Source organism: Moschus berezovskii, chromosome 4, assembly GCF_049115385.1.
Source record: "Moschus berezovskii isolate FMDL1 chromosome 4, NW_MosBer_1.0, whole genome shotgun sequence".
NCBI classification, from domain to species: Eukaryota; Metazoa; Chordata; class Mammalia; order Artiodactyla; family Moschidae; genus Moschus; species Moschus berezovskii.
The window spans coordinates 113360565-113374941 of record NC_142463.1 but is presented as its reverse complement, the minus strand read 5'-3'; the positions used below and the strand labels follow the sequence as shown (position 1 = coordinate 113374941).

At 39.6% G+C, this 14377-nt stretch overlaps 1 protein-coding gene across 1 annotated transcript; it reads right to left on the bottom strand.

The window, feature by feature from the left end:
- Nucleotides 1–5422: 5422 nt before the first annotated feature.
- On the bottom strand, nt 5423–9545 carry LOC129541521 (T-cell surface glycoprotein CD1a-like). Its single transcript, XM_055403478.2, has 6 exons — nt 9060–9545; nt 8414–8680; nt 7613–7891; nt 7127–7405; nt 6148–6238; nt 5423–5991 (listed from the first exon to the last, which is right to left on the bottom strand). Exons 1-6 carry the CDS (start codon nt 9118–9120, stop codon nt 5949–5951), a joined length of 1020 nt encoding a protein of 339 aa, XP_055259453.2. The 5' UTR covers nt 9121–9545; the 3' UTR covers nt 5423–5948.
- Nucleotides 9546–14377: the final 4832 nt, after the last annotated feature.

Here is a 14377-nt window from a genome sequence, read left to right as displayed (position 1 = left end):
GAATTTTCCAATCACAAATTCCACCTACAACTCCACTGATTAAAGTTACTGCTCTGTATTTATCAGATTATATAAAACTGTCATACATATGGTGTATGTTAGAGTAACAATCTATAAGTCTGTTGCTGAAAAAGATTAAAATTAGTTCAACATAAGCAATATTTATGGGAGACTTAGAGTCTACTCATTTCTGTAGGTTATGTAAGATCTGCTATTGAATTTTCCAGAGCATCAAAGAACTGCACAGGTGAACCAGGTCCTATGTGCTGGAGTTATTTTCCCCGTTTAATTTTTAATGTGTTTTACACTGACCTGCTCACCCTACTTTGAGACTACAACCAAAAGGGCTGTGAACCTCATGAAATTTACTGAAAGAACTTTCCTAAGAACATTGTTCCCTGAACCAAACAGTTTCTTCTCTATGGGAACTGATGAAAGAAATTTCCTTGGGGCCTCAGGACCAGGAAGAGCTGTCTTTACTGAACAACATATTTGTCTGCTTATTCTAGACTCTGTGACTCTGTAATTGATCAGTCTTACTCATCTTGTAGTCCTCTAATAATCCATGACCCACATATAGCCTGTGCATAAGGTGCCATGACACTTTCTTTAACAAGGTAATCCTTCTTGGGGTTAGCTTGTTTTACTGGCCACATATTCCCTTGGATTCTATTTCCATATCATAGCTGATACACTTTTAATATTATGTGCATGTTTTATAAGCAATTTTTAATTATTTTTAGAGCTAACAAGTTCAGTTCAGTTCAGTCGCTCAGTCGTGTCCGACTCTCCGCGACCCCATGAATCACAGCACGCCAGGCCTCCCTGTCCATCACCAACTCCCGGAGTACACCCAAACTCATGTCCACAGAGTTGGTGATGCCATCCAGCCATCTCATTCTCCGTCGTCCCCTTCTCCTCCCGCCCCCAACCTTTCCCAGCATCAGAGTCTTTTCCAGTGAGTCAACTCGTCTCATGATGTGGCCAAAGTATTGGAGTTTCAGCTTCAGCATCAGTCCCTCCAATGAACATCCAGGATTGATCTCCTTTAGAATGGACTGGTTGGATCTCCTTGCAGTATAAGGGACTCTCTGTGAATTTAAGCAGTACTACGATTTGGAGGCAGGTCAGGTGGTCTGGTATTCCCATCCCTTTCAGAATTTTCCACAGTTTATTGCGATCCACACAGTCAAAGGCTTTGACATAGTCAATGAAGCAGAAATAGATGTTTTTCTGGAACTCTCTTGCTTTCTCCATGATCCAGCGGATGTTGGCAATTTGATCTCTGGTTCCTCCGCCTTTTCTAAAACCTGCTTGAACATCTGGAAGTTCACGGTTCACATATTGCTGAAGCCTGGCTTGGAGAATTTTGAGCATGACTTTACTAGTGTGTGAGATGAGTGCAATTGTGCGGTAGTTGTGATTCATGGGGTCTCAAAGAGTCGGACAAGACTGAGCGACTGAACTGAACTGAACTGATGATCTGGAGGCCTTCTGAAAATGCCAGTATTAAGTAGCTGATGCTTTGTTTTAATCTCTACTGCCACTAAGTGGTAAAATATAGAAATGTATCTCTATCTAGAGCTTTTGTGAAAGTGTGAAAGTGCTGGTTGCTCAGTCATGTCCTACTCTTTGACACCCCATGGACTCTAGCCTACCAGGCTCCTCTGTCCATGACATTCTCCAGGCAAGAATACTGGCATGGGCATCCACTCACTCCACCAGGGGATCTTCCCAACCCAGGGATCAAACCCAGGTCTCCAGCATTGGCAGGTGGATTCTTTATCATTTGAGCTATCAAGGAAGCTCAAATCATTTATAGATTTTAATGATTGCAAAAACCTTAACATTTTAAATCAGAGAGTCTTGAGGTTGCAGATATTTCAATATTTTTCTTAGATATAAAAGTATTTTATTGCATAGTTTTGCTATAAAACTATGCAAACTATTGCATAGTTTGTTATAAAACTAGCAATATTGCATAGTTTTGTGTTTGTCTTCCCTATTAAGATACTGCCTATTATGAAACCCATTATCCTAATTCAAAATGTGGTGCTTGAGAGGACGCTTGAGACATCCCTGACCAGCAAGGAGATCAAACCAGTAAATCGTAAAGGAAATCAACCTTGAATATTCATTGGAAGGACTGATGCTGAAGCTGAAGCTCCAATACTTTGGCCACCTAATGCAAAGAGTCCACTAGTTGGAAAAGATTCTGACTCTGGAAATGATTGAAGGTAAAAGGAGAAGAGGGCAACAGAGAATTAGATGGTTGAATGGCATCACCAACTCAATGGACATGAGTTTGAGCAAACTCTGGGAGATGGTGAAGGACAGGGAGGCCTGGCATGTGGCAGTTCATGGGGTCACAAAGAGTCAGACACAACTTAGCAGCTGAACAGCAAATCCAAATTCAGTCTCTATTCTACACAGCATCATTAAACATTTTCCAACTGTTGTGTTGTATTTTGCCTTTAGAATCATTAGTGTATTGTTGAATTATTCTCCACTTATGGTTCATGGATATCATTTGGTCTGAGCAGACTTCCTCTATAAATGACTTGATTGATTGACTTATCCCCATTCTCTTCTCTTCCCCACATTTTTAGTGTATTATCCTTCTGTTTCTATATGTTATTATAAAATGTGATGCTGTTTCTGATGAAACTAATTGTAAACAACACAACCAGATAGGAAAATATACCATGTTTATTGCTTGGAAGAACTAACATTGGTAAAAGGACCACACTACCCAAGGCACTGCACAATTTCAATGCAATCTCTATAAACTACCAATGGCATTTTTTCATGAAACTAGAACAAATAATTTAAAGTATGAAACCATAAAAGACCTCAAATAGCCAAAACAGTCTTGACAGAGAACTGTAGGTATTTATGCTCCTTGATTTCAGTAAAGTGAAAGTGGAAGTATCAGTCACTCAGTTGTGTCCAACCCTTTGCAACCACGTGGACTGCATGTAGCCTACCTGGTTCCTTTGTCCTTGGCATTCCCTAGGCAAGAATACTGGAGTGGGTTGCCATTTCCTTCTCCAGGGGATCTTCCCAACCCAGGGATCAAACCCCAGTCTCCTACATTGCAGGCAGATTCTTTACTGTCTGAGTCACCATGGAAGCCCTCTTGACTTCAGAATATATTACCAAGTTATGGTAATCAAAACAATATGATATTGACACAAAAAGAGACACATAGATCAATGGCACAGAATAGAGACCCCAGAATTAAACCCTTGGTCAATTAATCTACTACAAAGGAAGCAAGAATATACCATAAGGAAAAGGCAGTCTCTATAATAAGTGGTGCTTGGAAAGCTGGATAAATGTAAACAGAAAATGAAATTAGAATATTGTCTCACATCATACACAAAAATACAATGGAATAAAATCTAAATATGAGAACAAAACCTATAAAAACTCCTAGAAGAAAAACAGTCTAAACACTCTGACATAAACTGTAGCAATATTTCCTTTGTTTCCTAAGACAATGGAAGCTAAAGCAAAAACAAACAGACAAGACCTAATTAAACAAAGATTTTTGCACAGAACAGGAAACCATGGAAAAAATGAAAAGACAACCTACCCTAAATGGGAACTCTTATTTGCAAATGACATGACACAGTGAGGGGTTAATCAGAATACATAAATAATTCATAAAACTCAGTATAATTAAAATGAACAACCCAATTTACAAAAAAAAAAATAGGAAGAAGATCTAAAGAGATATTTTTCCCAAAAAGACATGCAAACTAGCAAGGCAAAAATTTTCAGCTCAGAACACAGTGGTGATCTTTCCCTCCCCCACTACTTTATGATCAATTTGTTCCTGATGCAAGATAAGCACTTAATAATTATTTGTTGAATTGATTAATGAATCCTAAAATAACTGGTCTCTCCATGGATATCTCAACTCACACTGCCAATTTGGCTCATTAGTCATAAAGTGTCTATCTTCACTATTCACCAATTCTGCATGTGCTTATTTATCTGTCTGCTAAAATTTATTTTTAATACTCAAATAAATACTCACAATGCTTTCAGTCATTCATGGATGTGTTCAGAGTGGTAAAAAATACCACCTGCCTCACAAGCTCCCAGATGAGAAAGGTGACTCTGCATTTTTATTTCAGTTCTCCAACTGTAAACATATGCTTTCCATCGTCTACTTAGGCCACATTTCCTGTGTGTCTGTGCTCTTTGATGGTGATGTTGCTGTTTAAAATAGTCCTAAGAAAGTGTTGAAGTGTTATCTGGTGTTACTAAGCACAAAAAGGTTGGGACATGTCTTATGAAGAAAACAAACATGTAGATAAAGTTTTGTTCAATTGTTCATTGTAGGATTGTAAGCCATGAGTTCCGTGTTAATGAATCAACAGTACAGTAAATCCAGGAAAACAGAAAGAAATTTACTGATTTGTAAGTGGAGCCACTCCAGAAAGTGTTAAAGTAACATCCACAATGTTATGACGAACCTACTGAAGAGATGGGGAGAGAGTTAGATTTGTGGATTCGTGAGGTGTGACTAGTTTTTGTTTGTTTCCATGTCTTTAAAAGTATAGTGGACAGCACAGTGGCATGGCTGAAAGTCAAAGAAATTTATGATAGTGTTACCCAGGACCAAGAAAAGATTAAATACTTCCTGGCTGGTATTTTATCATTAAGAAATACTGTGTATAATTAATAGATTATTTTGAAATATATATATGCAGAATCACACATAAAGCTATGTATTTATTAGCCGATGAAAAATGTTGTGACCAGAAGCTCATTGGAACTGAACCCTGCATTTGCCCTAGAAGCAATGGCTCAATTTCCTGTAAATTTAACACAATGTCATGAATAACAAGAACATGTTTTATGTAATCTCCTTGTCCTGATCTCACTTCAGTCCTGAGGATCAGTACTCTTGTTCTTTTTGCTTGACTTTTCTTTTCTCTTCAGGGAAATACTCCCACCACTACCTCTCAGGCATCACTCATATAAGTGCTCCTGGAATTTAAAGGCAACTATGAACCCCTTTTGATTTTGCTAAAAGGCAAATTATGATTCATGAAGTCTAAGAAGGGATACAAGACCCAATATTTATAACAATTTCCAAGTTGATAATTCCACTTCTCATCCATGAACCACCCTGAAAAATAAGGGTCTATATTCTGCTTTCCTCTTTCTGTTTAGAATACTTGGAGCAACACTTCATCCCAACAGGTCTCTAGAGTTAAACAATTAGAATTGTCAGAGGCAAAACTCTGTTTCTCCTCAGGAGCTCAGAGAAATCACTAAGGAACTAGAAAATTGTGAAATTTCTAGGTCAAGTCAGCAGAACTTTAGTCAGAAGAGCATCAAACATCTCAACTACTACAAAGATATCAGGAAGGAAAATTATGTTTAAAAGGTTATAAAATTGAAATAAATTTAACACAGATTTTTATTGAGAACATATCACACACAAGTGAGACATTTTGCCAAGGATGCATATAGTAAAACATGAGAATTTTGTTCTCAAGAGCTTAAAAATTAGAAAGGGAAAGAGAACTAGACAGTGGCCACAAAGGATCTGAAGTGAGGAGATTACCAAAATCCAGTTAAATTTTGCAGGGAATTCAGACGAGGCAGATACAGCTTCCACTGGTGAATCAGGAAAGGCCCTTTGGATGAAGTGACATCTGAAATAAGCCTGATGATCCACTCACATTTGAATACGTGAAGGATCCTAGGACTGTATTCCATTCAGAATTTAAATTATGAATTTTTATGCCTTTAACCTAGGTTAGAACAACAAATCCTGCAAAATTACTTTTGTTATTGCTTATATTAACAACTGATCATTCAGCTGAAGAAAAGCAGCGTCTAAAGAAGTTGTACAAAGAGAGTGGAAAGACCGTCATCACCGAGCTCTGTTTAGATGTGTCCTGGTTTCCTGGGCTGCTGGGATCTCATTCCAAAGGGAGAAGTGTGCTTGAAGGTTTACAGCAAGTCCTGATGAGAACAGAGACTGAAGTCATTCTACATGAGGTGGAGGTGAGAAATGAGGGGCAAGAAGGAAAGGGGCTGGGAGGAGAAGAATGAAAAGAGAGAGAAACAGGTGGGCAGACAAGTGGGAACTGGGGCGAAGGCAGGACACAAAGAACTCACCGGCTCTTCCTAAGCCAGAATGTAAGAGCTGCCAGGAGGACCAGGGGTACAATCACTGCCAGGATGATCCAGCCAGTGGAGCTGTGATGATCTGTGGAGGAGGGTGCACGCAAGGGTGTCCTCGCAAACCCACTCACTGTCTCACTGCATTTCCATGCCTTTCCTTTGTTACTCGAGTATCTGCCTCAACAATCTCCTCCCCCCTTATTTCTTCTCTTATCCCTCCTCAGAGTGACTCCATCAAAACTTATCATCTTCCTATACCTGCAGGGCTCTCATTTTTAACTCTTGTACTTCTTATTTTATGAAATTAAAAGACGCTTGCTCCTTGGAAGGAAAGTTATGACCAACCTTGATAGTATATTAAAAAGCAGAGACATTACTTTGCCAACCAAGGTCCGTCTAGTCAAGGCAATGGTTTTTCCCGTGGTCATGTATGGATGTGAGAGTTGGACTGTGAAGAAGGCTGACCGCCGAAGAATCGATGCTTTTGAACTGTGGTGTTGGAGAAGACTCTTGAGAGTCCCTTATACTGCAAGGAGATCCAACCAGTCCATTCTAGAGGAGATCAATCCTGGATGTTCATTGGAGGGACTGATGCTAAAGCTGAAACTGCAATACTTTGGCCACCTCATGCGACGAGTTGACTCACTGGAAAAGACTCTGATGCTGGGAAAGGTTGGGGGCGGGAGGAGAAGGGGACGACCGAGAATGAGATGGCTGGATGGCATCACCGACTCTATGGACATGAGTTTGAGTGAACTCCAGGAGTTGGTGATGGACAGGGAGGCCTGGCGTGCTGTGATTCATGGGGTCGCGGAGAGTCGGACACGACTGAGCAACTGAACTGAACTGAACTTCTTATTTTTGTTCCTTTTGGGTGTGGCGCCCCCTAGAATCCCCAATTTTTCATCTGGCTCTCCTGCTCTGCCTGAGGACCACCTATTCCCATCCCAGCGGGGCTCCAGTTCTTCCTCACCCCAGTAGAGGATGATGTCCTGGCCTCCTAGACTGCTGTGTCTCACCCGGCAGCTCAGGCCAGATGCCTCACTGACTTCCACATCCAAGGAAACCCGAAGATACCACGTCCCATCAGCGTTAGGCAAGACGTCACTTCTCTGAGTGCCCAGTTGCTCCTGCTCACCCCGCATCCACATCACCCAAATGGGCTTTGGGTAGAAGCCAGAGGCATGACAAACCAGCATCAGATGGCCAGGGCCAGGACTGGGGCCAGGGGACAGCCAGGCCTCTGGTCTTACTGCACAGGACAGAGAAAATAGTCAGATGAGGACTCTAGTACAGACTCAGAGGTTCAAAGCTTCATGTCAGTTTAGATAGACATACTTTTCCCACTATTAGCAATCTGTCACCCATTATCCCCTCCCCCACTTGGCTCCTTGTTAGCAAGATGAGAAGGTATGATTTTTAGAACAGAAAATTTGTGGAGGAAGGGAGCAGGACTGACCTTGTCTCAGGAGATATGCCTTTCCTGCATCAAGAAGACTCAAGAGGAAACGTGGGCAGGTGTCACTGAGCAGCTTGTGTATTATTTCCTGGGTGCCTTGGTACAAATTGAATAGTGCGCAGACAAACTCAGCCCTAATTCCACCCTCTGGAGAGGGTACCCATAAATTTTTCTGGAAGCTTAGGAAGTCTGATCCTTGATAACCAACTCGCACAAAGCCTACTGAGGCGTCTCTGATGTGCATCTCACAGCCACCTGCTACCTGCAGTTCAAAGGGATCTGGAGAAGAAAAGTTCTAAATTAGAAGAAAGAAGGAGTAAAAAAGATAAAATAAAATGAGTTTAATTAAAAGATGATAGAAGCATAAGGGAGGGTTCTAGAAAATTTGAGGGAATAGAGCAAAATTTAGTTTGATTAGAGGTTCAAAGTTTGGGAACTGGTAGTAGTTGGAGATGCAGAAAGAGACGAATGACATGAGGCGCAAAGTATTTGAAGAAGGCATTGTAAACTATGTGGGTGAAAAAATAAGGAAGGACTTAGTGTGAGAGATTTGGGATTATAATAATGTAGGGTGAGTAGAATGCTGTAGGTTACGCTGAATATACAGACTGATTAAAGCAATTGAATGGAGGATAAAATCACACTTTAAGAAGTGAATTAAGGAATGAGGAAGATGAGAGTGTCTTGGAAGGCTCAGAATTGATGGAGGCTGCTTATTAGAGAAATAAGAAACTCACTGACACACACACACTCCATAACTTGCACCATATCCCCAACCCCCATTGAGGGAACTGAACTTACATTCAAGCTTCCATTGACTGGCATGGTTGTGAAGTGCTTGACCAAGTCTAATGAAGAATGTATGAAGTACTTTTTCCACTTCTATCAACTCCTCATCACTGAAGTTGCCTTTGGACCAAGGATGCAGGTAAATGACTGTGTCAGAGTTGTTTTCCCAGGCATGAGTCTGAAACTCATTCAACCACGCTGAGCCCAGATTTTGTGTAATGAATCGGCTATAAAATGATGAGATCCGAATGATTTGGAAAGTGATTGGCTCCTGGAAGTCTGGGAAAAGAACAAAGAGAATGAGAAGGGGCATTGGGAAGGAGAGAAAACAGAGAAAGAAAGGTGCCGAAGAGAGGAAACTCGGAATTTAGGGGAAAAGCAAGATACCTCAGCAAACATTTGGCTGCCCCAGGGACCCATACATAATAGACAACCTTCAAAAGAGCACATGGACCTGGAGTCAGTGATACTGGAATGAAACTAGGCTGATATTCTCAGTCTCTAGGTTGGGGAAACCACTCCATACACACATGCATACCACACATTCACACACACGAGCTCAAACGGGTGGATGTGCCTGCCTGCATGTATGCACACGCATGCACACACATGCACACACACACGCACACACACACATCTTTTTTAACAGAATTCTTACCATTCTCATTGTTACCACCTGGGAGAAGGGTCAGGAGCAATGAAATTTGCAGAAACAGCATCTCATTTGCAGATGTTCTTTCTCTCAGAAATGTCAGTCTTTGATTTCTGTTCTAAACAAACCTACCCCACAATACCTCTATTCTGACTTCCTTCTCCTACCAACAGACAAAACTTCCCTTTAGTCAACATCTGAAAAAAGAAAAATCTGCTCCTTCCCTAAACCCTGGGCCACCTACTCAGATGTTCATTTCCCTTCCGGTTCAGATTGTCCTCTCTGACTTCCAGCTTCTCTTCCTGTCACCAGATTCCATCCTGTTCGCCTTCCCCTAGTCTAACTGCTGTGGACCAAGTTTTATATGGCACTGAAAAGTCAATGTATAGAAGTCACTTTTCCTCTCATTCATATAATGAAACTAAATGTCTTCCTAGAGACCTATCTAATGTTCTCATGCCCCTGCTCTTCTCTGTCACACAGTCCTTCTTTTGCCTTTTTGAATATCTTCTCAACTGTTCTCTTCCTCTTTCTTACCCTCACCCCGCCTCATTCACATCTCTGACTTCTTATTGGTTGCTTTATTAGCTTTTTCAAAATTCATTATGATTGCTTTGAAAAAACAGTATAAACTGACACCAATTCTCCATCGTTCTTAGGGAAGAATCATGTATGTAGACAGCAAACAATCAATGGTTGCTAGGCACTAAGCAGTAGGAGACAAAGAGTTGTAGCAGTTGTATTCTTAGGGCAGTGAGACTATACTAAAATATACTGTCACGGTGGATATATGTCATTACATATTTGTCCAAACCCATGGAATATACAACACCATTGTTGTACTTTGGTGATAATGATGTAAATTATGAATTTCGGCTGATAATGATGTGTCAGTGTAGGTTCATCAGTTGTAACAAATGTAGCAGTCTGGTGGGAGATGTTGATGGTCAGGGAGGCAGTGCATGTGTGGGGGCAGGAGCTATATGGTAGCCTGTGATTTCTACTCAATTTTACTGTGAACCTAAAACTGCTTTACACATTGTCTTTAAAAAAAATGTATTCCAGTATTTAAAGTCAATTAAATATGTATTTTCAATAGAACATACGGAAAACCAGAACTTATAAGCAGTACTGTGAGTGCTGTGAGATGAAAAGTGATCACACTGTGATCCTTGTAGACTCACATTCCTAAAGTAGAAGATAGAAATTTAACATTAACTGAGCCTCCTCGCTGTACCAGGCTTTGATCAGGGACCTTTGTCATGTACCCCGATTTTTCCAAATAACTCATTAAGTCCAGTATGCAATAATTGAGGTCCCATATGTCTCTAGATATGATCTCCTTTTAGATTATGATTAAAAGAAATGCTCTGATCTGCTTTCCCTTAGTCAGAAAACTTCAGATTCTTAAAGATAACTAATGAGTTGTGTCAGTTTCAGAAGTGTTTCTGACCACTTTTAAGCAGTTCAGTCTGTGAGTGATTGCAGGACTTCTGAAGAGACACAGAACTAAACATTATTGGGGATTTTTAGCCTTTTGTTGAATTCTTCAATGGACTATTTTTCTTATTGATTTAGGAGTCATCTCTTTGGTCCTATTAGATGATAGATGTGCAATGATAATGCTGATAATAATAGAAATCAGCAAAGTTGGGTTTTATTCTTATAGCACCTCTTATCTGCCAGCAGAAAGTATCTCTATTCTCCCAACAACCTTAAAGTAAGTATTATTAACTTTTTCAGTTTTAATAATGAGGGAAAAAGGGGTTTTCTAAACTGAACTGAATTTTACAACTGCTGATTTATGGAATTGGAATTTAAACCCAAAATTTTCTGACTGCATGTTCTGTAGTATTATCAGCACTGAAAAATTACACTTGAGGTTCTAACTTTTCAGTACACTCAGAGTCATGAGACATAAGTAGCATACGTGTCTACGGGTATTAGAAAAGCAGAGATGAATGCACAGGCAGGTGATCAGAACTGATCTTTTTTTTTTCTCTTAAGAGGAAATGCTGTTCTTCCTAAAAAGGAAATGATATGTTTTAAATGTTCTGAAAGAGCAAATAAGTGTGACAGTACAGAATACACCCCTCTTCTTTTGGAGGTGAGCTGTCTCTTGGGGCATATATTGATCTTACTCTCCCTTTGCTTTTTTCACACTCAATAGACTTTTTTCCCTTACGTACAAGTAAGGAAACTACATTCTTGTTTCTTTATGCTGTTATCCTGGATATCAGAACAAAAAACAAATCATTTATCATACTTCACAAAATTACAGATAAAAGAAATCAATCATAAAATTGGATTTTTGATCATAAAATTAAATCTACATATCATATATATTATATATTTTAAAAATTTTATCTAGTATTTTCACTGTAAAAACTTTTTCTGCAAGTAGTCTCACCACACAACAAGTTGTTCATACACCAATTTGGGCATTAAAGATAAAAAACTATAATTCATCACAGTCTTCAATAGCATTAATTATCGATTTTTTAGCTAATTTAGATAAAATGATTTGTTCTCGAGTGCTGTATTTACCAAATGTATCAAGCAACATTTGAAGTTGGAAGCAAAAGAACAAGATTTCTCCTGTCTCGAAAAAATAACCATATGATTCCTGATGAATATGGTTCTTGAAAATGGTGATTAGTTTTTGCTATTTTGTAGTGGAGAACACGGTGTAGACAGAATTTTGGTGTTTGGCACAGAATCTAGCTAAGATAATTTGGTGAAATATTAGGACTGGACATAAGATGGAAAATTTAAATATAATCTAGATATATGCTTCCAACTATATACACTACACACGTAGTATTCATAAGAAACAGCTGCATCCCTTCTCTGTTTGTTTTACTTCCAGGGAAATTGAAAGTGACTTATGGCAGATATATATATATATATCATAAACAACTTACATCCAGTATTAGATCCTGAGTCTTTAATATTGACTTTGAGAAAGGAAATATCACTGCTCCCTCTAAGATATACCCTAATACAACTATAACTATGAAGCTACACCAGTTTGTTTTCATATATTTTTGTATTTTCACTCTTCACAATGAAATATTTTTACAATTTTATTAATTTTTCATATTTCATTATCTTCTTTTTATCTTTTTTCACTATGTTATTTTCTTATGGCAAAAATATCTTATGGCCAATTAGTTGTGCAGCAAAACTGCTTGTGACAAAGGTTCTTCTGGCAAAAATACCTAGAATCTAAAAAATATATATAGCTCAGGAAAGGTGCATGACCCACTTTGAGTCAGAGTTAGTTAGTGGCAGAGCCTCGATTAAAGCTCAGGCCTCCTGACTCCTCTACCTCCACAGGGCCTCCTATGAACATAAGGAATAGATGTCCTTCTGCATAGCTCAGGCAAAGCTGCAAGGCTGGTATCTCCCACAGACCTGGGGAAAGGATTCCTGGGAGAACGGTTTTCTAGAGCTTTTTTTTTTTTTTGCATCCTGCTCTGCATTCTCATGTTCCCAATTAGTATTAATTGAGGGAGGCATGGGTAGAAAATTAGGGCCTCCCCAAAGCTCCCTACTCCTCAACTCAGGCAGAGAAAGGCCCCTGCAGAGAAAGTGATAATCACTGAAGTTTGATAATCACAAAAGTTGAGGTTCTGCTTCATTAAGCAGGCACAACCTCTCCTGGGAACAGTTCCCTGGACTCACCCTTTGGTTTCCCCAGCTCAACTAAACAGCTTGTTGGACTTGTTAACAAACGTGTTAGCACATTGTTCTGTTCCCCTGAGTTGCTCAGAAGAAAAGTTTTGTGGAAGGATTTCCTTAGCTGCATAGATCTGACTCTTATGCTTCCCTGTGGAATATCTTGGTATTCCAGGTCCTTTAAACAAGGGGTTGGGGCAGTAATAATAAAGTGGTGGACTAAAGCTCCTCCACTTGAGAAAAGGGAGCTGGAAGGACAAGCCTGGGCTGACTAAGGAAATGGAAGTTCAGTATCACTGCCTGAGATCTAAGTGAGAAGGAGGAGAAAATTTGACTTGTTTTAGACATACTGCTCAAAGATATCCAGGCTTATCTTGTACTGTCAGCCCTCTAAGCAGAGGTGTCCATGCAGTCTGGACTCCTCTCCATATACGGAATTCCTACAGACCCCGTACCATGGCACAGCTCTTTCATATTCACTAAGCACTATCACACTTCACAGCATCTCCCCACTGAGGCAAGACAGTACAGGATACATGTTATTATCCTCTGTTTTTCAAGTAGGAGCCTGGTGTTCTAAGAGCCTACCTGAAGCAGAGACTGGCTTCACTGGTAGGGGGATTTCTAGTCCTTGTTAGTGACAGGTGAAATGACATTCAAAATTGCTTAATGCTTCAGCCCATTGAGACCAAGCATCAGTAATTTATTGGGTTGGCCAAAAAGGTTGTTCAATATTTTTCCACAAGATCCTACAGGAAGACCCAAATGAACATTTTGTTCAACACAACAATTTGATGTGCATATGTTTACCACCAACAAATTAGTAGTAATAGCAATAATACTATTTATTGAATGCCCACTATAGTGAGTATGTAAATTTACATTTCTAAGGAGACTGAGGATCCCACTAGCCTGAGATCACAGCAAAAATGATGGATCTAGTGTTTGTACATAGGTAAGGGGGAGAGAAGGGGACATTTTCTAAAAAGGAGTAATATAAGGATAGGTAGGGACAATGGGTTCAATAATTAGTATCCATCAAGAATGGATGGAGAGAAAGGCATACAAGAGGAGATAAATGGGTTACTTAGTTAGAGATCATAGGCTCAGAAAATGTTAGAATTCACCATTATTCTGAGTTTACTTTCATTGAACTGTGGCTTCTGGATCTACTAAGAGATTCATCTGTAGACTCTTAAAGTACCCAGTTTCTACGTGAAACAGAGCAGATCAGAAGATTCATTACTGTATCAGGTATCTCAGACTCCATCCTAATTTCACCATCTGCTCTGCCCCTCACCATTGGTAGAAGTTTTTAGTTAAGTTATACAGTTATTCAGTCCTATATCCATATGCTGACTAGTCTTGTTGACTCTTTTGATGAGGGTAGTGAATTATACTACCTGTTCAGAATACACCTTTGTCTATGTTTGACACAGGTAAGCAGGTATCCTGGAATGAGGAATGCTCTTTCCTTCTTCACATTAGTCCAGCAATTTCTGTATAGCCCTAGCAAGAAGCAGACCCAGAAATCTTGAAGTATCAAAGAAGACACCAAGATATGATCTCTAATCCTACATTTTCAAGCAAGCATATAGCATTAGAATATGTTTACCGTTCTAGATGGATACTAATTTTGAACC

Excerpts from the sequence above, each read along its gene's own strand:
- LOC129541521 (XM_055403478.2), bottom strand. The coding sequence starts at position 9,120 with ATGCTGTTTCTGCAAATTTCATTGCTCCTGACCCTTCTCCCAGGTGGT. Across the intron at positions 7,892-8,413 it reads CAGTCAATGGAAGCTTGAAT|ATCCCTTTGAACTGCAGGTA; the intron begins GTAAGTTCAGTT and ends TTTCTTCTCCAG. Across the intron at positions 5,992-6,147 it reads TTCTGGCTTAGGAAGAGCCG|GACTTGCTGTAAACCTTCAA; the intron begins GTGAGTTCTTTG and ends TGTTCTCATCAG.